Consider the following 23840-nt stretch of genomic DNA (forward strand, 5'->3'; position numbering starts at 1 on the left):
ACTTTATTTTCCTAATGTCCAATTTAACACACTCCATGCTGCGATTTAAGCCAATTGCTTCTTTTCCTATCAGCAGAGATTAAGGAGAATAATTTTTCACCCTCATGTAGCTATCAACCATTTGGGTAATCGAAAGCTGTTATCATGTCTCCTTTCAGTACAGTTTTCCCTTTCCAGGGTATTATTCTACTGTTTGTACATTCGGGAAACGTATCCTGAGAGTTAAGCTAAATTTGCTCTGCTGTATTGTGAACTCACTGCCTGCTGTTTTGCACTCTGTGGCACAAGAGAATAATGTTTCCTACTATAAAACAACAACAACAACAACAACAACAAAAGCAGTCCTGCAGTATCTTAAAAGACTAACAATATTATGTCTTATGTGATGAGCTTTCATGGGACAGATCCCCCCTCCTTCAGATCTGGCAGAGAAAAAAAATAGAAAAAAATTGAGATAAAAAATAAAGGAATCAGCTGTATGGGGAAAAGGAAGCGGGGGATGGAGAAAAAATCCCCTTCAAGTGTCTATTAAGTTAAATGGGATGTTTGCTATCGTTGCAAATATCAAAGGTGGGGGAATTGTTCTTGTGATGTGTAAGATAACTGAGAGCTTAGTTGAGTCCATGGGGAAAGTGAAAATGAATTCCAATTCAGATGTCACCCTTTCTAATCTGGTACTAAATCTCTTTGTTGTAAAACACACACCAATCAGTCATCACTAGTTTGTCTGGTTAAAGTGAAATGTTAATTTACCAGCATATATTTGTTCAGATTCCTAATGTCTGATTTGTGACCATCCGTTTTTATTTGGCAAAGTGATTGTCCAGTTTATCCTATGCACAGAGGGGCATTGCTGGCACATGATAGCATATATCAGATTAGTGGAAGTGCAGGAAGTGATGTGGTTAGGTCCCATGACGGTGTCTCTAGAATAAATACATGGACAGACTATGTTAACGGAAATCTTTCAAGTGTCTGAGGAAGACTGTTACATCTCTTCTCAATCTCCTGCTTTCTAAACTAAATATAGCCAGTTCCGTCAGCCCCTGCTTATATGGCTTGTATTCCACCCCTTGCCCCACTGCCTTGTGGGTTATCCTGGGAAGGAGCAAGGCTAAGGGAGTAAACCCTGACAGAAAATCCAGAGGGGAGTCCTAAGGTGGTTCTGTGCCAACTTCTGGCATTGACCCGGCAACTCCTGCAGCTGAGCTGGTACCAGACGAAGAGGTTATCCTCTCCTTTGGACTATATCAGTAAAGCCGAGAGGGGGACACTGGCATCTGAGCAGCCCAGGGTCCCAAAAATTGCCCAGGCTCGCGCCTGGAGAGGTACTCCAGCATCTCTTAACAGCGTTACGCTGCAAATGATGATCCCAAATGGAACTACGAAGGGCGCGATCCATAGTCTACGTAGACTGAAGGATGCTGCTACTACTACTACTACTACTATTGCACCCCTCCCTTCACTTTTGCCTTTTACCAAGGGATCCTTTCCAGTTTCTCTACATACTTTTTATACACTTGTGAATGAAACCAGACACAATTCTCCAGCTGTGGCATAGCCAGTGTTAAGCAGAACCGTACCCTCACCACTGCAGACTTGCACGCTCTGACTCTGTTAATGCAACTGAAAATAGCTTGTGATTGTCTGTAATAGAAAACAAATCCATATCACTGCGGTATTTAGCTATGTCAGACTTAACCCAGAGTACACAGAGCGAGGCTGACTGAGGATCTACACACCACTTTTAGGAAATGGCTTAAATACACTGGTAGGAATCAGAGGGGTAGCTGTGTTAGTCTGTGTCTTGGAGAACAACAAGAAGTCCTGTGACACCTTATAGACAGATATTTTGGAGCATAAGCTTTCGTGGGCAAAGACCTGCTTCATCAGATGCATCTGTTAGTCTATAAGGTGCCACAGGACTTCCTGTTGCACTGATAGGAAAAGCACTGAAGTCAGGTAAGTAGCGTCTCCACTGAACAGACCTTTCTATGCACACAAGCCCTCAAACTGATCTTCCTGAAGAGCATTGTGTCTGCCTCTGCAGCCTTATGGAGTTGAACAATGAAGGACATCTTTTTACAGTTTGTCCCAAAGGTCAATCACTTTCCATGATAAATATTTTTGTTCTTATTTCCACCTGAAGTGTGTCTAGTTTAGGGTTCCAGCCTTTTGGTATTGCTTTGCCTTTCTTCATGAGACTAAAGAGCCAAGAGAAACAAATGAACCTCTTAAATCTCACACTGGCTGACGTTTTCTCCAGGTTTGAGTGATTTTTCTGGCTGTTTTGTGCACCTACGGTAATTGTCAACATCCTGCTGGTGTTGTGGAACCCCGTTCCCCTGGGGTACAGTGTCCCCCAAAGGTTTGAGGCTGGAGGTCAAAGCAGTGAGGCAAGAGTGAGATCTAAAAGGAAACTTTATTATGCATGCATGCAGGCTGCCAGCTTCCAAAGAAGTGGGAGCCCTGAGGACCATTTCCAATGACTCTTTATACAGTTTGTTTGGACAGTTTAGTAATTAATTGTCTTCTTTAACATATGAAAGTCTCAGCAGAATTGCCCTGAGACATGTCTGCAAGCACCAGCTGTGCTTGAGGCCAGTTTACACTACAAAGGTACCTGATAACCCAGACAGAGGAGCCTACAGGATAAATTGTCTCTAGGTGACAAGGTAGGGACTTCAAAGAAGTGCAGATGACCCCCTAGTATCCCCTTACAGAGTGAGGCCTGGTTAGTGTGGAAAAAAACCTCTTTTAACCCTTAGAGCAGTTTTCCCCCCACACTGGAAATGTGAACACCAGGAATACCCACAGTCAGTACTACCAATGCCATCTGCAGAGGTACAATCCTTCCCCCATTCCAGCTCACCATTTCTCTATTTATATATCCAAGGGTTTCATGAGTTGCTTTTTGGCCACAGAATAACCCTGGGAACTCATGATGAGTTGGGTGTCCAGTATGTCCTTGAATCCGTGTCAGGGTTTCTGCATTCCCTAACACAGGGTCATAGTCTGTGGCTGGGCCTTCATTCCCTGTACCAGGAGACTAACTTTGAATTTGACTATCTTTAAGCATTGTTTGCATGTGCCTAACTCACCGATTACTTCAGGTCCATCCATGCTCCTTCCCTGGCTGCCTCACTTCAACCATTCGGCCCACCTTTGTGTCATGTGCAGAGTTATATGTGGTTCTTGTCTATCTCCTTCTAGATCACTGAGGAAAATACTTAAAAATTTTTGGGACAAGAACTGATTCCTGCACAACCCCACAACAAACAGGACTCTGATTAACTGACAGATCTCATAAAGCAGTCCAGTGTCAGCTAATTTCCAGCCCATTGCATGTGTTCTCTGCTCATTTGTTTATGTTCTATCTGAATGTTTTCTGCTTCTAAATCAAAATCTATTACATCTATGTGGTTCTCTCAATGAACCAGATTCTGAGAAAGCAGGTGAATAGGGGTCTTCCTACAGAGTGGAATCTCTAGCCTTGATTTCATTGCATGAAGAAATAACGAAGAATAAACATCACCCACCCACATCAGTCCTTTGGTTCTCTGTTAAGGTTTCTCCTGCTATGGACTATAGGAGTTGTAGATGCACTGGGTACCATCAAATATGGAGTTGGCAGTAGTGGAATCTGTTGCTCTGTACTCATTTATCTGAATAATGAAAATATTATTTTTTTCTGTTTGAAAAATAGCCAGTCTGCTTCACCCATGAGAACATCCTCCAGCTGTGCATGCATTTTCTCATGTTAACACTGTCTCTCGCTTCAGCTCTTTGTGTTGCACCCTTCACCCTAGGGCCTGGGCAAATACAGAAAGTCAGGTGAACATACAGGACATTCAAGAGAAACTGTTATATCTCAGCTTAGAATAACCTTCTCCTTACGCTATGTTGGATTACAATGTAACTGACTTCACCAACCCCTCCACCTTCATCCTTCTGGGCATTCCTGGCCTGGAGAGAGACCACGTCTGGATCTCCATCCCTTTCTGCATCATGTACGCCACAGCTCTCTTGGGAAACTGCACCATCCTATTCATCGTGAAGATGGAGCTGAGCCTCCATGGGCCCATGTACTATTTCCTCTGCATGCTGGCTGTCTGCGACCTGGTCCTGTCCACATCCATCCTGCCCAAAACTCTGAGCATCTTCTGGTTCAATTCCAGGGAGATCGATTTCGGTGCCTGCCTCACCCAGATGTACTTCATTCAATGCTTCTCAGCAACGGAGACTGGGATCTTTGTGTCCATGGCTGTGGATCGCTACGTGGCCATCTGTGATCCCCTGAGATATTCCACCATCCTGACAAACTCTATGGTGGCCAAGATTGGTTTGGCTGTGCTGCTGTGCAGTATCATTCTTGTACTGCCCTATCCTTTCCTGGTAAGACAGTGCCCCTATTACAGAACCAATACCATCCCCCATACATACTGTGAGCACATGGCTGTGTTAAAGCTGGCCTGTACTGACACCCGCATCAGTAACTACTATGGCCTGTCACTGATATTCTTGATTACTGGTCTTGATGTGATTTTTATTACTGTGTCTTATACACAGATCCTCAGGGCCATCTTCAGCCTCCCCACTAAAGATGCCCGGCTCAAAACTTTGGGGACCTGTAACTCCCATCTATGTGCCATGTTAGTTTTTTACATCCCAGGTCTCTTCTCCCTCTTCACACACCGTTTTGGCCACAAAGTACCCCTACATTTCCATGTTCTTGTTGCTAACATGTACCTCCTGGTTCCCCCCATGCTAAACCCCATCATCTACGGGGTGAGGACCAAACAGATTCGGGACAGTCTGCTCCGGCTCATTACTCATAAATCAGCCTATTTTTCTTGTTCTGGAGCTCTGGCTTTCAGACCAAGCTCCATGTGGAGATAGCTGGTGACACAGTGTTGTACTGTCTTCCCTAAGTCACTGATTGGAAAATCAAAGAGTCATTAAACCCTTTCCCAGTGCTATTGTGCTTTGTCTGTGGCCCACACCGGGGGATTGTTCTATGTTCAGTTCACTGCAGTGCCACCTGGTAAGTGGGCACCCAAGGCCCAATCCATTACCCCACCTTTCTGCCAAAGCACCACCTCTGCTCTGCTCCCTACCTCTCCTTCCAACTCCCAGCCCCTCCCACTCACTCACTCCTCTCCTCCTCTTATCACTCACTTGATCACCTTCCTTCCCTCCATGAGCTGCAAGGCTGCCTTGTCATATTTTGACGTGGGTGGCCTCTATTCCCGGGATGACTGAGACTACTTGTGTTCCTGAAACCTGTAGATATTTTGCATATCACTGAGCAATTAGCAAGAATGTTCGCACTAAGCTCTACTACTGATATCTTGTATCAAATTTTGTAAGGGTCACAGGTTAGGTTTGAAATTATAAGGTACATTTTTTATTATATAACTAATTCTGTGGAAAGAGAAACCCCAGTAAACCTGCTTGTGATGGTGCGAGCCCATATTTTTATGGAACTATATTTTGAATAACTCTCATATGCTTATTCAAAACAAGACGAGTTAACTGTCATTCAAGATTATGTAATCCCTAGAATGTGTACATTTGCTTTGTGTACATGCATCAATTCTTGTATGTGAAATTAGGAATATTAAGCTGTTTTAATAATATGATTCGTCTTGTGAAAGCCATTAGTGGTATTTAAGGAACTTAATGTCCTGGTTCTCAAGACAATGATCTATAAAGGGTTTTGTTTTTCCTGTAAGCCCAAACTGTGGTTGAACCTACACAGAAATGTCCTCATGTCACCTGGCACTGGAATCCATCTTAAATTTGGTATTTTTCCAGGTATGTGGAGGATGGGGAGGGGGAGAGAATAGAGAAAAGGATTCCCACCATGGAATTTAAGAGATGGTAAGCAACCAGTGATGGTCTTCATCTGGCTTTTGAAACACCTCCACCCCCTAATCCTGGCAAGATAAACAAGAACACCTGGAAAAACAAAAAATGCAATGAGAAAGGTGGAGATGCATTGCTGGAGCCAGAACAGAGAAAAAGTCTAGCTCTGGTTTGTGAAGAACTGCCTCAGAAATAAGAACTAGGGTGAGAAATATAATTTGCAGCAATTTCTCTTCATGTATTAGACTTCACTGGTGTGTTTTGTTTTACTTTTGCTTAGTAACTGACTTTGATTTGTGTGCTTTCACTTGCAATCTCTTAAATCCTTATCATTTATACTTAATAAAAACACTTCTGTCTATTACCAAACCCAGTGAAACAATAATTGTTGCTGGCAGATGCAGGAATCAATACCTGTGTGTATCTCACTCTCATTGTTAAAGGGGTGAACATCTTTACAAGTTTGTTCTGTGTAGAAGTTTTACACAGAGTAAGCTTTTTTGGTGGGTTGTGGGGGAGTTGATCCTTGTGTTCCTGAGTGCTGACACATCTCTGTAGTTATACTGTCCAGAACTGAGCTGTTACTGTCATCTCTGTCGCCCTGCTGGGGGCTGCTAGCCAACTCTGTGCCTTTTCTCATGGAAAACCGAGCATTTTGCTCAGCGGGACAAGGTGGTGCACCTGAGAGGGAAGATAGGTGGGTACAGTGGTATGATCAGCACAACGGAAGACCATCTCAAGGATCTCTCTGTAATCCAAGACCATCACATTCCTGGCTTCTGTCTCAGCTCTGAGAGGAGTGTGGGGTCTAGTGCATTCTGGGCAGTGGGGCAGATACAGCTGGAGTCTATATAAAAACATCAGAATGGCCATACTGAGTAAACCACAATCCTTTTAGCCCATATCCTGTTTTCCATTCCACGAGCAGCAAGTTCAATGTGCTTCAGATGCAATGAACAGAACATGGGTATCATCATCAGATGAACCATGTTGTAGCCTATAGGGCAGGCCTGATTGTTTGGCAATATCTACCTTATAGATTTGTAATTCTTTATGGTTTTATCATTTAATTATAATTACAATAGGTTTATATTAAAGTAGTTTGGCTGTAAAGTAAGGTACTTACAGGCCATAATGTGTATGTTGAGCTGAGGCAAAGTTGACACGTCTCATACCTTTCACCTAGGCAGATGCTATTGATCTAAAGTGTAACAATGACAAATGACATGTTAAAGCATGTTGGCGGAGGGATTTTCCTAAGTTCATACTCATTTAACCTTAACAGGTGCACCACAAATTAGAAAGAACCATAACTAGTTAGGACAGGAATAACAAATGTGACTTTGAACCACAAATGGGCCATGGTAACAAATGGATGTAATAACAAGTTGAGATCCATGATACACTCACCTAGAGGCAAAAGAGACACTTCATTGTCAGTAAGTTGAGGAAATACAAATAAGGAAAAGGAGGCAAGTCTGCGAATAAATTTACACCAAGAATAAGAATTCCAGGGCAACATATATAAAAGTATTGGAGGGGTAGCCATGTTAGTCCGGATCTGTAACAGCAACGAAGGGACCTGTGGCACCTTATAGACTAACAGAAAAGTTTTGAACATGAGCTTTCGTGAGCACAGACTCACTTCATCAGATCTGTGCATGAAGTGCATGAAGATCACTCTGTCAAATTCAGGGCTCCAATGGTGCTATTTCCAAAGAGCGCTTTGTGTCCAGAAATATTATTTAAAAATAGATGGCGCTTCTTCAAAATACAGTTTGTTCCCGTATTCTCTGGGAAGTCCTTTCAAAAGACATTTTGAAATATCCTGCAGCGTCTACACACAAGATGTGTTCCTTCAAACGCAATTTTGCAAGAAAATGGCCCTTTCAAAAATCACTCTTCCCTTCTTGTGTCATGAAGAGCGCCCCCTTTCCAAAGGCTCTTTTAACAGAAAACATGTAGATAATCTGTGGGCTGCTTTTTTTGAAAAAGCAATTCTCCATAGCTCTGGCCAGCTGGAGCACAGAGACGCCCCTGCCAGCACGTGCAGAGCTCTATGGTCTCTGCATCCAGCTGCATTTAAAGCCTCATGGATCCAGAAACCCCATGGCAGGAAGCTGAGAGTGTGTTAGCTGCATCACAGGCACAAGCCACCAGATTCATGCTTGCCTCCTGATGCTCCACCTGCAAGAGCCACCCCACCACCCCATGGCCAGCAACCACGACTCCTGTGCTCCTCAAGGGCCCTCTTCTGAGCCCCTGGAGGGCTCCCAGGATCCTCGCTAGGGCCCCAGGAAGAGGGCCAGCTCTTGACAGAGGTGGAGAAGAGGGACCTCTGAGGACTTGGGGCGATGAGGAGGTGCTTGTGCAGACAGCTGTCCAGTGCCTGAATGCTGTGGCTTTTGGCTTGCTATCCACTGGCTTGAGTGCCCGGGACATCTTCACCACATGGCAGACCAGGTATGCATTAAAGTTAAAGAGCTGCCTCAGGTGTACTGCTGGGCCCAGGATGTGGCCAGCCACTTGGAGACAGTGCCTCTTGGCTGCCCTCACTGCAATGAGCTCAGTTGCCACCTCAGGCCCAAGGAAGTGGCACTGCCTATCGGTATGCTGCACAACACCAAGACAGAGCCGGGGCCGGGGCTGAGGCTGGAGCCCCACACCAATCTGAGGATCTGCTGGGACCCTGGTGTGCCAGCAACCCCCAGCAGCCAGGTCATGAGACAGAGCCCACCAGCAATGACGAGAGGCTCAGCAACAGGGCCCTTCTCATTGCGATAACTTCATAGACCTCCAGCCGGGCCCCCTCTACCCAGGCCTCCCCCAGGTTCCCAGAGGACTGTCAGGTAGATCAAGGCATTGTGGATGCCCCAACATGTGGGGAGGGTGGTGCCCACCACTGCCACAGCTGGGAGTGGGCCCCAGTCCAGATGCATCCTGGATGGCCAGGCTCCCTGGGCCCCAGAGGACACCATGCACAGCCCTCAGCACCTGCACCAGTGGACATCACCACAGTCTGCGTGGCCCTGGGAGAGAAAGGGGAGAGGTCTGACTGAAGCCTGATACTGAGGGCTGTGTGTGCTTCAGCCATGTGAGTAACCCCAGCAGCCAGGATCCCCCAGGGCCTCTGGGCCATTGGAAAGCAGGCTGGGGAGGGCATGGGGGTAGGGGGCATTGGCCTCACAGCCAGGTCATGGGACTAATGGGTCGTTCTTCTGTCCCCTTGTGTCTCTACAGCTCCACTATCTGGGGGCTGGCCAAGCCTCGTCCATGGCCCGAGGAGACCCGCAGCTGTCCGGGAAGGGGCCAGGGCACCCCATCTCTTGCACACACATGGGGCTGCACCAGGGACACCTGCAGGTGCCACCATGCACAAGAAAAACAGTATGTGGAAGGAGTGGCTGGCACTGGGGAGCGCAGCCTGGGATTGGGTGGAGAGCACCCTGGACAATCTGACCTGGACTGTGACCACCCCTGTCTGCCATAGCCTTCTGCTCCCATGCCAGGCACTCTTGCTGCTCCACTGCAGTTCTCTCTGCAGCCACCCCTTCAGCCACCCTCTCAGCCTGCCCCACAGCCCTGCCCTCGCTGCCCTGACCTTGCTACCCTGCTCACACCCAGCGTCCCCCCAGCCATCCAACTGTCACTTTGCCAGTGGCTCATGGCCAATGCTGGCCAGAGTGAGCCAGCACCCCCATCTCTACCCTCCACCCTGTGCCAAGCCTGAGGCACAGTACCCCTGCTCTGCCCCTACCTCCCCATAGTCCCAGCCCCAATGGGAACCCTGGACTCAGGGCAGTAGGGGCACCTGTGGCTGCCACTGGTCATGGCTCCTCACCCCTAGAGAGGAGTAACACTCTCACCCATCTCAGGGCCCCCCATGTATATAATTTACCCCCAGCCCCCATGTGTATAGTTCCCCCTGTCCCTCGTAAATAATTACCATTTCACTGAGTAATACTCCATAGTTCATAGTTTTTAGTAAAGAGTTTATATTGCACCACCCATGTGTCCCTTGAACATGGTGGGGGAGCAGTGTGGGGAGGATGGGTGGGGGGTAGTGAGGGTGGAGGGTGCCTAGCGGAAGGTCAGTGAAGCCTCTGAGTGAATGCCTCCCTAACCCACACCCCATCCTGGTGTGCCTGTCAGCATGGGGCAGAGTCTGGCTGCTCATAGCCAGGGCTGACCTCAACAGCCTATCCCCGTACAAATGGCTCTTGCCAACGCTCCACAATATTGTGGAGAGCACAGCATGCCCCCACCACAGCAGGCACATTTTGGAGGCCAACTTCCGGCTGCATATGGAGGCACCAAAAGTGCCCTTCAGGTGTCCAAATGCCTGCTTACCTGTGTTCCAGGCTCCCAGAGTAGTAGGTGAAGCCCAGTTGTGCAAACTCTGCGAGGGCAATGTTAAGGTCCCCAACACAGATGACCCAGTGAAGAATGATGATGTTTATCATACTGATGACCTGCATGGAGTGGAGGGCGAACACATACATGAGTGAATGGCTGGGTACTCAATGCCTGCTCAGGTCCCCTCCAGGGCTCCCCCATCACCAGCCCCCCAACCCCCAGTCCACAAAGTTCCCCTTAACCTCCTTATGGTGGATGTGTGACCTGAGCATGGCTTACCTCCATAAGTATGGCCCCATACTAGTGGATGACTGACCCGTGGCTGTCTGGAGTGGCCAGCTTCCAACAGGAGATGCCGACCCTCTTCTGTAGGGGGAGTACAGATTGAATCTAGCTGTCCTAGTGCTGGTAGGCTGGGGTGAGCGAGTGACATAGCACCAGAAATGTCCACTTGGTCATTCAGAAGATTAAAGCCAGTGGTTATTATCCCAGTCCCTGCAAACTGGCTGGTCCCAACACTTGGTGCTGGTGGCATAGCCCCACAGGCACTGGATCACACTGGGTAGGGGGTGCAGACGTTGCCCCATGTGGGCAGCCTGCAGGACAGCGGCTATCAGGGTGGTCCCCCAGAGCCTCTGGAGGATGGACACAAGCATTATGGCTAACAGGCTGACCACGGCTTCAAAGAGATCCCCATCTTGGCACTGCTGGGGATCCATCTGCCAGTGTAATGGGCTTCTGGTCCCTGCACTGGGTCTGCAGTGTTGTGTGTGGAAAAGCAGCTCCCAGCATGTTCGGGGCAAGGGTGCTTGGGAAGGGCCCTTTAAGGGAGCAGCTGGTTGCAGGTCCCTGTGGGACTTGTCCATCAAGGGATCCAGTCAGTGGTGTTTTGTGGCCCCTTCTTCCCAAAGAGTGCCTGTAGCTGTGTGGATGCTCTCTTCCAAAAAAGTGGACCAGCTTTCAAAAAAGTGGTTCATGACCTCAGTCCACCTTGTGTGTGCAGGGGCTCATTTTCTAACGGTAATCTTTCAGAAGGTAGCTTTCGAAAGGTCGCTTTTTGAAATCGCGCTGTAGTGTAGACATAGTCTTTCTGTGTAGCTATGAAATAGCAGTTTTGAAGTATCTTATTTTGAACTAGGACTACAGTGTAGCCATAGGCTGCAGCTACACTAGCAAGTTCTTTCAAAATAGTTTTCAAAAAGTCAGGCCCTTTCGAAAGACCCCACGGAGCATCTACACACAAAAGGTACCCTTTCACTTATAATTTTAAAACAATGCGCAGCACCTTTCCAAACTGCTCTTCCCTTCTGGTTTCAGGACGAGACCCTCCTTTCCAAATATTCTTTTGAAAGAAAGCCTGTGTAGGTGCTCCGCAAGTCGCTCTTCCAAAAGAGTAGTCCTACATGGCTCCAGCCAGCAGGCATGTGGAGACGCTCCTTGAAGCACAAGCAGGGCTCTGTGGTCGGCATGTCCAGCCACATTTAAAGATGCCGGGACCCAGAAACCTGTGGCAGGAAACTGAGGGCATGCTGGCAAATTTGGAAGATAAGTATAGGAAATGAAATTATTATATTCAAGTTTCATTTAAAAGTTAATACTTTCTTTTGCACTCTGAATGTACAGCTATAGCAGCAGTAGGTAAGCCTCAGTTTCTTAATTCCCTAGCAGACCCGGATCCCATTTCTAACCTCTAGGCAGCTCAGGGGAGACTTTCTTGGGGTAACTAACTGAAGTTTCCAGATCATAAGCCCAGGGTCTCCCAGTGGACCTAAATCTCAACACAGTGGGAAGCATAGGCTAGGTTCCCATCTAGCCAACATCCCAGAAATAGTTTGGTCATTAATCACTCTCAGCACCCAACGAAATACTGCCCAGATAGGAGATGGGACTAAATGAGTAACTGAATTCTCAATAAAGTAGGTTTCATCTCTCCCTCTGTCTCTAGCACCTTCTGCGTGTCTGTGTGTGTATGTGTGTGTGTGTGTGTGTGTGTACACGAATTTGGGTCCCTCTTGCTATTTCTTTTTTAATTCACACATTTCCCCTATCACATGCCTCCCTATCTCTGCTGATTCCAATGTGCATCCCACCTTAGGTATTGGGTCAAACATTCAGTGACTGTAAATACATCAACATGATAGTATGAAGATGGCCTGAAACATCATCCCATACTTGACAGGCCCACTATAAGGACCAAGACCTCACAAATGCAAAGTTGTGAGCAGGAAGCAGACCCAGCTCACAGCAGTTGGCATGGACAGGGTTGATAGTACAGAAATATTCACGCCTAGCTGGTACTTGTCATAGTCTGGAAAGTACATCCCAGAGGTGGTATAGTGTAAAATTGGTATAGAGGTGGTATATATAAAACCAGAGATATTCATCTCCTAGAGCTGGAAGGCACCTCAGGAGGTTGCCTAGTCCAGTCCCCTGCCCTCTTGGCAGGACCAAGCACTTTCCCTGATGTTTATTTGCCCCGTCCCAAAAAGGCCTCCTTGAAGATTCAGCTCACAACTGTGGGTTTAACAGGCCAATGCGCAAACCACCAAGGTACCCCTCTTCCCAAATATTTTTGGTCCTAATCAGACCTGGTATCAGATAGGGAAGGGCATCTCTCAGAGTCTGCCTTGTCAGCTACTTGTGCAAGACAACATGACACACCCAGGGCCAGACACGAACCTGAACGATTATCGCTGCTGACAGAGCTGGAGACCTATCAGGGCACCACACCGGTGACCTCTGACCACTACAAGCATCAGTGGCAGCTGCTGGTGCAGCACTGTGACTCCCTGCCACTGAGAGCAGATCTGCCTGGGCAAGAAGCCTTGCACATGGGTCTGCTTATTAAACCAGGTAAAGCAAAGTCCCCGACCATCCCCGTCAAACTGCAAACCGGCTCAGTACAATCCGGCCCGGAGGGTGGCTGGACAGGGAGTAACTCCAGAGGCAGGGCTGGAGGCTGCCTGAAATGTGGGTGTTTTTACAGCAGCACCTGCTGCTCTGTTCCCTTCCACAGCCTTTGTGGGGAGGTCCTGGCAGCAGGCTGCTGCAAAGCTGCCCTTCCGCACAACGGGTGCCCACATCCCAGGGATGGGAGCAATGTGGAGGGGCAGCTGAAGGCCCAAGGGACTGGGTGCCCCCTTTCGTAACACGTGTGGATTCGAGCAGCTGCTCTGGATTGAGGGCAGCACAAGATCAGGAGCAAGGAAATACTGAGCCCACAACAGCCCCCATAAGCTGTCAGTTCTGGGTTCCATGGGACGCATTCTGAAATGGGTGTACCGAGGAACAAGATGATACGGTCAATGAACAGGCAGGCACCCAAAGCTTCCGTAGCACCAGACTGCCACTGAGCGAATATAGAGACAGGCCCTCTGGAGTGTACAGAGGTTTCCAGGGCACGGCTGAGAGAGGCAAACCTGGGCACATTGCTTAAAACCGGGACACTCATAGCACCAGACTGGGGCTTCCGCCTCTCAAAGGCAAACCAAACCAGTCATACAAAGCACCTCTGCTGCACTTCAGGCTGGCCAGAAGTCACACCAGCAAATTCCTCACTATCTCCAGCTTCCCTTGTGCCTAATTCACTATCCCTCCTTACACAGATGAGAGATTATCTCACCAACTCTACCAAGGTCTTTCCAGTCCCCAAAGGGACCAGCCACATCCCTAGGTCAATAAATATTTAGATCTCACCAGCCCAGTATTATAATTATAATAAATAGTCACATTACATACAACAGCGAAACATTCCTTGTTGCCGGCATACAGTAGATGGAATAGGCTGCTAGCTTAATAGTCTCTGGAATACATTCCATGTTACGATGGGCCAGCAGTCCATTCAGGCCCAGTTCACAGTGGAGACGTTTTTGCAAAGTGCAGCCTGGAGATTGGATACAAGACATAGATTGCAGACTGGAGACCAAATGATGACTACCAGGGTTGCTTGCATAGCCTTATGCATGTGGAGGGAAAACCCTGACAGGGATTATGTTCACAATGGAGAACCATGTAATCAGGTGACCTGTCCGTCCTTTTCTGGGACTTTGGTCCCACGTCAAACCTGACACACCCCAGCTAAATTCCTGAGATGTGGATTGAATTCTGATGAGACCCTTCCTCTGTCAAGGCCATCTTCTCCTAGCTAGGTCTGTACTAGGCCTCCCATTGTAAATTCTCAGAATACTCACTTGGCACAAGAATCAGTGCAAAGTTAGCACAGTGGTTACAGTTATAGTTCTCATGTTCATTTTAAAACCCAGTCACAGCACACCTCTATAATAACTGTCCCAGAGAGGGATCTAGGCAGTTCTCAGATTGCAAGGAGGATGGTGCAAGCATACATGTAGGTCTGTGGTGTGTGCCTGCCTGTGAATGTTTGTGCCAGAGCAGGACCTGGAGGGTTCTGCAGCTCGTCGCATTATCATAGTGTGAAGTCCTACCCAAACTGAGCTACTCTGGCCTTAACCCAGCCATGACTCAGCTCCAAATCAAACCAGGCATGAACCTGCTGGAGCTCGGGGAAGTGGGGACTATCCTCTGCTACAGCACTGGAGCTGTTGTAGCAGAGACAGTTGCCTCTTCTGACCAGGCCAGGTGATGTTGTGAGGATAGAGAGCTAGGGAAGGCCTTGGATCACCCTCCTTCATCCCAAACCCCTCCATGCATTCCCACCCTGGAGCTCACATCCCCGTTCATAGCCTTCATAACCCGACCCCACCATGCAACTCTCTGTCCCTGCTCAGAGCCCCTAATATCCAGCTCAAGGCCAGGTCCCCCGGATAGAATTCTCACAGTAAGAATCTAGGAAGCTGCAACCATTCGCAAATCACTTGCTAACCAATGTGTTCTGCTCATTCCCTCTCCACTCCCTGGTACAGGGCACTGTTGGAAAGACAGATATTGGGCTAGAGGGACCATCGTTCTTATCTACTATGTCCATTCTGACGTTTTCATATAGACCCCAGATGTATCTGTCCCTCTGCTGTAACCTACTAGGCCTCACTCCAGTTCCAGAGATAAGATGGAACCTAGACACTCAGCATTGGTAAAAGTTTGACTATAATTGTCAATTTCAACAAAACTAGCATCCCTTAAGTGATTTGCCGCAAGATGTCAGAACATGGATTAAACCTGGGTGAGTCAAAAGCCAAAAGCCAAAAAAGATTTTGAGGAACAGCTAGCCAAAAATTCAAAAAATGATAGTAAAATGTTTTTTTAAATACATTAGAAGCAGGAAGCCTGCTAAAGAAGCAGTGGGGCCCTTGGACGATAAAGATATAAAAGGAGCGATCAAGGAAGACAGGGCCATTGCGGAGCGATTAAATGATTTCTTTGCTTCAGTCTTCACGGCTGAGGATGTTACAGAGGTTCCTAAATCTGAGCCAGCCTTTTTAGGTGACAAATCTGAGGAACTCTCCCAGATGGAAGTGACATTAGAGGAGGTTTTGGAGTTAATTGATAAGCTGAATAGTAACAAGTCTCCAGGACCAGACGGTATTCACCCAAGGGTACTGAAAGAACTCAAATGTGAAATTGCAGAGTTATAAACAGTGGTTTGTAACCTATCCTTTAAATCCGCTTCGGTACCCAATGACTGGAAGACGGCCAATATAACGCCAATATTTAAAAAAGGCTCCAGAGGAGACCCTGGCAATTATAGATCGATAAGTCTAACATCAGTACCAGGCAAATTAGTAGAAACAATAGTAAAGAATAAAATTGCAAGGCACGTAGAAGAGCACAAATTGTTGGGCAAAAGTCAGCATGGTTTCTGCAGAGGGAAGTCGTGTCTAACTAATCTATTAGAATTCTTTGAAGGGGTTAATAAACATGTGGACAAGGGGCACCCAGTGGACATAATATACGTAGATTTCCAGAAAGCCTTTGACACGGTCCCACACCAAAGGCTTTTATGTAAATTAGGCGGTCATGGGATAGGAGGCAAGATCCTTTCATGGATCAGGAATTGGTTAAAAGACAGAAAACAAAGGGTGGGAATAAATGGTAAACTTTCACAATGGAGGGGGGGTAACTAGTGGTGTTCCCCAGGGGTCAGTCCTGGGACCGATCCTGTTCAACTTGTTCATCAATGATCTAGAAAATGAGGTAAGCAGTGAGGTGGCAAAGTTGGCAGATGACACCAAGTTGTTCAGGACAGTCAAAACCAAAAGGGATTGTGAAGAACTACAAAAAGATCTCAGCAAACTGAGTGATTGGGCAGCAAAATGGCAAATGAAATTTAATGTGGGTAAGTGTAAGGTAATGCACATTGGAAAAAATAACCCAAATTACACATAAGAACATAAGAACATAAGAATGGCCATACTGGGTCAGACCAAAGGTCCATCAAGCCCAGCATCCCATCTGCCGACGGTGGCCAATGCCAGGTGCCCCAGAGAAGGAGAACAGAAGACAAGTGATTTATCTCCTGCCATCCATCTCCTGCCCTTGTTATGAAGGCTAGGGCACCATACTTTATCCCTGGCTAATAGCCATTTATGGACCTGACCTGCAAAAATTTATCAAGCTCTTTTTTAAACCCTAATAGAGTCCTGGCCTTCACAGCCTCCTCGGGCAAGGAGTTCCACAGGTTGACTGTGCGCTGTGTGAAGAAAAATTTCCTTTTATTAGTTTTGAACCTACTACCCATCAATTTCATTTGGTGTCCCCTAGTTCTTGTATTATGGGAAAAGGTAAATAATTTTTCTATATTCACTTTCTCCACACCATTCATGATTTTATATACCTCTATCATATCGCCCCTCAATCGCCTCTTTTCCAAACTGAAAAGTCCCAGTCTCTCTAGCCTCTCCCCATATGGGACCCTTTCCAAGCCCCTAATCATCTTAGTCGCCCTTTTCTGAACCTTTTCTAATGCCAATATATCTTTTTTGAGGTGAGGAGACCACATCTGCACGCAGTACTCGAGATGTGGGCGTACCATAGTTTTATATAGGGGAAGTATGATATCTTTTGTCTTATTATCGATCCCTTTTTTAATAATTCCTAACATCCTATTTGCCTTACTAACTGCCGTTGCACACTGCGTGGATGTCTTCAGAGAACTATCCACTATAACTCCAAGATCCCTTTCCTGATCTGTCGTAGCTAAATTTGACCCCATCATGTAGTACGTGTAATTTGGGTTATTTTTTCCAACATGCATTACCTTACACTTACCCACATTAAATTTCATTTGCCATTTTGCTGCCCAATCACTCAGTTTGCTGAGATCTTTTTGTAGTTCTTCACAATCCCTTTTGCTTTTGACTGTCCTGAACAACTTGGTGTCATCTGCAAACTTTGCCACCTCACTGCTTACCTCATTTTCTAGATCATTGATGAACAAGTTGAACATGTACAACATGATGGGGTCGAATGTAGCTACGACAGACCAGGAAAGGGATCTTGAAGTTATAGTGGATAGTTCTCTGAAGACATCCACGCAGTGTGCAGCGGCAGTTAGTAAAGCAAATAGGATGTTAGGAATTATTAAAAAAGGGATCGATAATAAGACAAAAGATATCATACTTCCCCTATATAAAACTATGGTACGCCCACATCTTGAGTACTGTGTGCAGATGTGGTCTCCTCACCTCAAAAAAGATATATGGGCATTAGAAAAGGTACAGAAAAGGGCGACTAAGATGATTAGGGGTTTAGAACGGGTCCCATATGGGGAGAGGCTAGAGAGACTGGGACTTTTCAGTTTGGAAAAGAGGCGATTGAGGGGCGATATAATAGAGGTATATAAAATCATGAATGGTGTGGAGAAAGTGAACATAGAAAAATTATTTACCTTTTCCCATAATATAAGAACTAGGGGACACCAAATGAAATTGATGGGTAGTAGGTTCAAAACTAATAAAAGGAAATTTTTCTTCACACAGCGCACGGTCAACCTGTGGAACTCCTTGCCGGAGGAGGCTGTGAAGGCCAGGACTCTATTAGGGTTTAAAAAAGAGCTCAGTAAATTTTTGCAGGTTAGGTCCATTAATAGCTATTAGCCAGGGGTAAAGTATGGTGCCCTAGCCTTCAGTACAAGGGCAGGAGATGGATGGCAGGAGATAAATCACTTGATCATTGTCTTCTGTCCTCCTTCTGTGGGGCGCCCGGCATTGGCCACTGTCGGCGGACGGGATACTGGGCTGGATGGACCTTTGGTCTGACCCAGTATGGCCATTCTTATGTTCTTATGTTCTTATGTTAGTCAATCATTTATTTAATTATATTTTATGCATACAAAGGAATTAGATACATTGGACCTGTAGGATAATTGATAAGTAATCTGCCCTAAAGCTAAAGTTTTCAAGAGTTTAAGCAGATCATGGAAAGAAGTACCTAGATGGTGCTTGGTCCCACCATGAGCACAGGGAACTAGACTTGATGACCTCTCCAAGTCTATTCCGGTTCTAATATTCTGATTCAATATTCTATGATTCACTGATTCTATGACCCTAATGCTGGCACCACTATCAAAATCTGAAATTACTGTCTGTCGCTCAGGTTGGAGAAATGAAGGTCAAAATGACCCAAGAAGTGGCCCAAGAAGTGACAGAAGAGGAGATGAGAGGACCAAGAAATGAGAATGGGATTTTATGTGGGAAGAGGCAGAACAGAGGTAGAACCCTGGCAGAGCAAGAGGGGAAATGGATGGAGTTTGAGGGAGGGCAGGGCTAGTTATGAGCAATTAGAAAGATGGCATCCTAGTTAGTTGTACATAGACCGACAACGCTAATTCTGCACAGATAGGTCAGCAAAGAGTTGAATGTCTCTCTGAATCTCAGTAAGTGACCCAAGAAAGATGTCCCAGAACCATGAAATCATAAAAGATTGAGACAGGAAGAGACCTCAGGAGGTCTATAGTCCAGCCCCTGCTAAAAGCAGGACCAACCCTAATTAAATCATTCCAGTGCTTGTTAAGCCTGGCTTTCAAAACCTCTTAGAATGAAGATTCCACCACCTCCCTAGGCAGCCCATTCCTGTGCTTTAACTAACTGTTAGTGCGATAGGTTTTCTCCTAGTACTCGCCACACAGAACACCCTAGCTCAGATCCCTCACCCTCTCCTGCACCTCAACATCCCACTCATTTTCATAGCCCTCTGCAGGACTCTCTCCAATTTGTCCGCATCCTTTCTGTATTGGGGGCCCACTGTTGACACATATCCAGCTTTTTGTCTACTGTAATCCTGAGGTCTTTTTCTACAAAAATACTGCTTAACCAGTTGATCTTCAATCTGTAGCAGTGCCTGGGATTCTTCTGCCCTTAGCACCAAACTCAGCACTTCTCCTTGTTGAACCTCATCAGATTTCTTTTGGCTCAATCCTCCAATATGTCTAGGTCACTCTGAACCCTATCCCTACCTTCCAACCTATCTACCTTTCTCCCCAGCTTAGTGTCATTCATGAACTAGCTGAGGGTGCAATCCATACCATTATGCAGACCATTTATGTAAATGCTGAACAAAACCAGCCCCAGGAGTAAGACCTGGGGCACTCCACTTGATACTAGCTGCCAACTAGACATTGAGCCATTGATCACTTTGAGCCTGGCATCCTAGCCAGCTTTCTATCCACCTTATAATCCATTCATCCAAGCCATCCCTCTTTAACTTGCTTGCAGAAATACTGTGGAGGTCAATATCAAAAGCTTCACTGAAGTCAAAGTATATCATGTCCACTGTTTTCTCCATATCCAGAGAGCCAGTTACCTCATGTCATGACTTGCCCTTGTCAACAGCAGGACTGCAAAAGGCTCAGACTGAGTACCAGAGAAAATGGAGAATGCTTTAGGTCACTTTTTGAGAAGTGAGTCGAAGTAGTCTGTCCCGGATTTGTTTTGTTCTAACCCCATAGATGATGGGGTTTAGTGTGGGGGGCAAGAGAATATACACATTGGCAATCAGAATATGGAAATGCAGGGGAACATTATGGCCAAATCGCTGTGTGAAAAAAGAGAAGAGAGCTGGGACATAAGAAGCTAAAATGACACTGAGATGGGAGATACAGGTTCCAAAAGTTTTGAGCCGAGCATCCTTTGCTGGGAGTCTAAAGATGGCTCTGAGTATCTGGATATAGGATACAGTGATACAAAGCACATCCAGACCAGTCACCAACAATGCTACGAAAAGGCCATAGTAACTACTGATACGGATGTCAGCACAGGCCAATTTCACCACGGCTATATGTTCACAGTAAGAGTGGGGGATAATATTGGTTCTGCAATATGGCCACCACCTCGCCAAGAAGAGTTCAGGAAGTACAAACAGGCTGCCACGCAGCACCACAACAAGGCCAACCTTGGCCACCAGAGAGTTTGTCAGGATGGCGGAATGTCGCAGGGGGTTGCAGATGGCCACATAGCGATCCAAAGCCATGGCCATCAGGATTCCAGACCCCACCACTGAGAAGCAGTGGATTAAGTACATCTGGGTGAGACAGGCACTGAAATCAATCTCCCTGCAATTGAACCAGAAGATGCTCAACATTTTGGGCAGGACGGATGTAGATAGAACCAAGTCAGTGACTGCTAACATGCAGAGGAAATAGTACATGGACCCATGGAGACTAGGCTCTATCTTCACAACATATAATATGGTACAGTTCCCCAAGATGGCTATGGCATACATGGAACTGAAGGGGATGGAGATCCATACATAGGATCTCTCCAGACCAGGAATGCCCAGCAGGATGAAGTTAGAGGGGTTGGTGAAGCCAGTTGTGTTGTAATCTGACATGGAGAAGGACAGGATATGTTTGGCTATGAAGCAGAAACTTGTCTCCTTTATGTACCAAATAGTCTGTTGACTTCCTTTATGAGTGAGGTCATTATGGACGGTCAGAGTAGAAAAGCCTGGATGGAGAGATAATGCTAATATGAGACATTGCATCCATTACTGGGGGCTGTTTTCACAGATGAAGCAAATTTGTTTTTCTTCAAAACTGAAAAATTACATTTTATATTATTCAGAGAAATTAATTAAGAAAGGACTGATGCTACTCTGTCCCAGGCTTCTAGGTACCAAATTGTAATGGTCTCCCTGTTGCCTAATTCCCCTGCCATTGAGAGCAGTGGAAATGGAGGATACCAGAGCGGAGGACTGTGGGGCCTTGTGCGGCACATACAGGACATCTCTGGAGGCAAATGAATTTGATTTAAAGACATGGCACTTCCTCACTATGCTTCCTTCAGAATTTTAAATTCAAACTGAATGCAGCACCTGTCAGGTTACTATGATATTATGATATCAATATTATGTCAGTGTTAGTGCACCATAAATCGAGCTAATGGAATTTACAGTGAGGATGGGCATTTGGTAAAATCGGGCTAAATGGCATAAAATCGATATTATCTTGTAGTGTAGACGTATCCCAAGAGAGGTGGTGAGAATGAGGGAGACGGTCATGTGTGGACAGTGTGAAATCTCTGGGACTATTTTGTTTACAGAAGCAACAAAGAAGGACACATATGATTCAAAAAAACAGAATAAAAGAATAATAGTCATTGCATTCAAATGAATAAACACAGAAATTCCAAGTCAGCATTATCAATTTTCCTAGGGTTGAAACAGATTATCAGGAAAAGTGATTGTGAGCAAAATTCAGAAGTCAAAATGGGAATGAAAAAGGGAGGTCTTACAGAAGAGTTCATTAGATAGTTGAAAAGTAATGTTTCCAAAAACATGAAAGCAGACAGCTTTGGCAGAAAACAAAAGAAAACAAATAAACAAACAAACAAAAAACCAAAAAAACAAAAAACTAAAAAAAAACTAATTTGAAGTCAAAGTGAATGTAGCCTTTAGCAATATATTAAGTGTGGGGAAATGGGAAACAGCTAGAAATAAAACTCAATAGTTATGCAAAATGATCAGGGATGTTAAAGAAATCAGACAAAATCCAAGATTGGTAGAAGAAAAGATACAAAAAGGAGGTTATTAAGTGTATGAGGAACAAAGAAAAGTTTTAGATGAATTCTTTTAGAGCAAGAAAGGAAACTTGCTAATGTTGCAGAAGGTTGGCATGTTGAAGAAATGGTTTTGTTCTGCATTTGGAAGAAGCTGTTTGAGGGACTCATGTTACCTGAAGTGATGAGATATTTCCAGTCTATCAGCAGTCAAAGTGGACAGTCAGCAGTATCTACAGCAGAGCTTGAGAGATACAAACAGCAGAGTTAGGGACTGGCTCATGAACCAGGCATTTCCTTGAGAACCAGAAATACACAATCAAGTAGCAGCAGAGGGAAAAGTGGGTGGGGGGGAGTAGTTCTTTGTCAAAATTAAATTATTAAAAATAAAGGAAAGTTTAAAAAAATTGACAATGTTAGGAAATAATGGAAAGGCTGGTGTGGGTTTAGTTTGGGGTGATCGTCCATCTTGTGTTGGGTAGTATGGTCCCGTATTTGGGATGCCAAAAAGGCATCCTGACTTACTTTTTAAAAGGGACTTCTTGTCCCGTATTTGGGCCTTCCCCCCTCCAACTTTTCCGCCAGAAGCTGCACGGGCGCAACTGCTGGCGGGTGTCAGTTCCCCGAGCCTTGGGGAAGCAGGGGAGCGTGGGCAGCTGCCTCTTCCCCAGAGCCTGGGGAGTGCCAGGGGCTGCGGCTTCCTGGGGGCTCCGGGGGACCACCAGCAGCTGCCTCCTCCTTTCCAGATCCCCAGGGCTTGGAGGAGCCACCTCTCACCTTGATATATATTCCTGTCCCAAATATGGGACAGAGAGATATGGTCACCCTAGTTAGCTGAAATAGAAGTCTAGTAAGATAATTAATGTTAGCTGACAACATATTTCCTGGAAAAGTTGTCTTGTCAAAGAAGCCCAATTTCACCCTTCGATAAGAGTACACATTTGTTTGATCGAGGGCATCACGTACATGCAGTAAACTTCTATTTCTTTCAAACATTTGGTTTGGTGAGGGAAATGTTCAGCTACAAATGAAGGGCGTAGAGTATTGGTAGAAAACAACGTAAATGCACTGACAGATTTCAGAAAGCTCTTGTCAATTGGCCGTTTGCAATGAATGGAGCTGTGTCTGGAAGGGTTCTGCAGGAATCAGTTCTACATCCAAAGCTGTTCCGTGTTTTCCCCAGTGGTCTGGAAGGAAATGCAAAGTCACTGAAGACGGAATTTGGTGAGAAAGCAAAGACTCATGGAGTGGTTACGATGAGGAGGCTGGGGCAGGGACACCAATGGCTCTGAAGAGTTTGGCAAGGTGGCCCATACAAATGAAATGTTTTAATACAGTCAAATGCAAAGTTACCCTATCAGAAAAGGAGAATTCAGCCCCAGCCCCCAGGGTTGGGACCTGTGTAATGAAATATGGACACTGCGGAGGATTTGTGGCTCTCTATGGAAACCCAACTCATCATGAGCTCTCAGTGTGATACTGGGGCCAGAGGGGTTGATGTAACCCTTGGGTGCAGAAACTGGGGAGTGGTGAGAAGGAGCAGGGGAAGGATTTACCTCTCTATGTAGCATTGTTGAAACTGTCTGAGGGATGTTGCGGTTTGCACACTTTGAAAAGGGTGTTGATAACCTGGAGCGTGCAGAAAACCCTCAGGAGAAATGATTGGAGGTGAGATAAAAAGCCAGCCAGGGACAGCCTGGGAGAGTCTCA

At 46.0% G+C, this 23840-nt stretch overlaps 2 protein-coding genes across 2 annotated transcripts; one reads left to right on the forward strand and one right to left on the reverse strand.

The window, feature by feature from the left end:
* The first annotated feature begins 3900 nt into the window (after positions 1 to 3900).
* Positions 3901 to 4899, forward strand: LOC142007521 (olfactory receptor 52M1-like). Its single transcript, XM_074984190.1, has one exon. It carries the CDS (start codon positions 3901 to 3903, stop codon positions 4897 to 4899), a length of 999 nt encoding a protein of 332 aa, XP_074840291.1.
* Positions 4900 to 20016: 15117 nt separating this feature from the next.
* Positions 20017 to 20964, reverse strand: LOC142002211 (olfactory receptor 52N4-like). Its single transcript, XM_074978129.1, has one exon. It carries the CDS (start codon positions 20962 to 20964, stop codon positions 20017 to 20019), a length of 948 nt encoding a protein of 315 aa, XP_074834230.1.
* Positions 20965 to 23840: the final 2876 nt, after the last annotated feature.

Source organism: Carettochelys insculpta, chromosome 1 (genome assembly GCF_033958435.1).
Source record: "Carettochelys insculpta isolate YL-2023 chromosome 1, ASM3395843v1, whole genome shotgun sequence".
In the NCBI taxonomy this organism is placed as follows: Eukaryota; Metazoa; Chordata; order Testudines; family Carettochelyidae; genus Carettochelys; species Carettochelys insculpta.

Coding starts and splice junctions, on each gene's coding strand:
- LOC142007521 (XM_074984190.1), top strand. CDS start 3,901: ATGTTGGATTACAATGTAACTGACTTCACCAACCCCTCCACCTTCATC.
- LOC142002211 (XM_074978129.1), bottom strand. CDS start 20,964: ATGTCAGATTACAACACAACTGGCTTCACCAACCCCTCTAACTTCATC.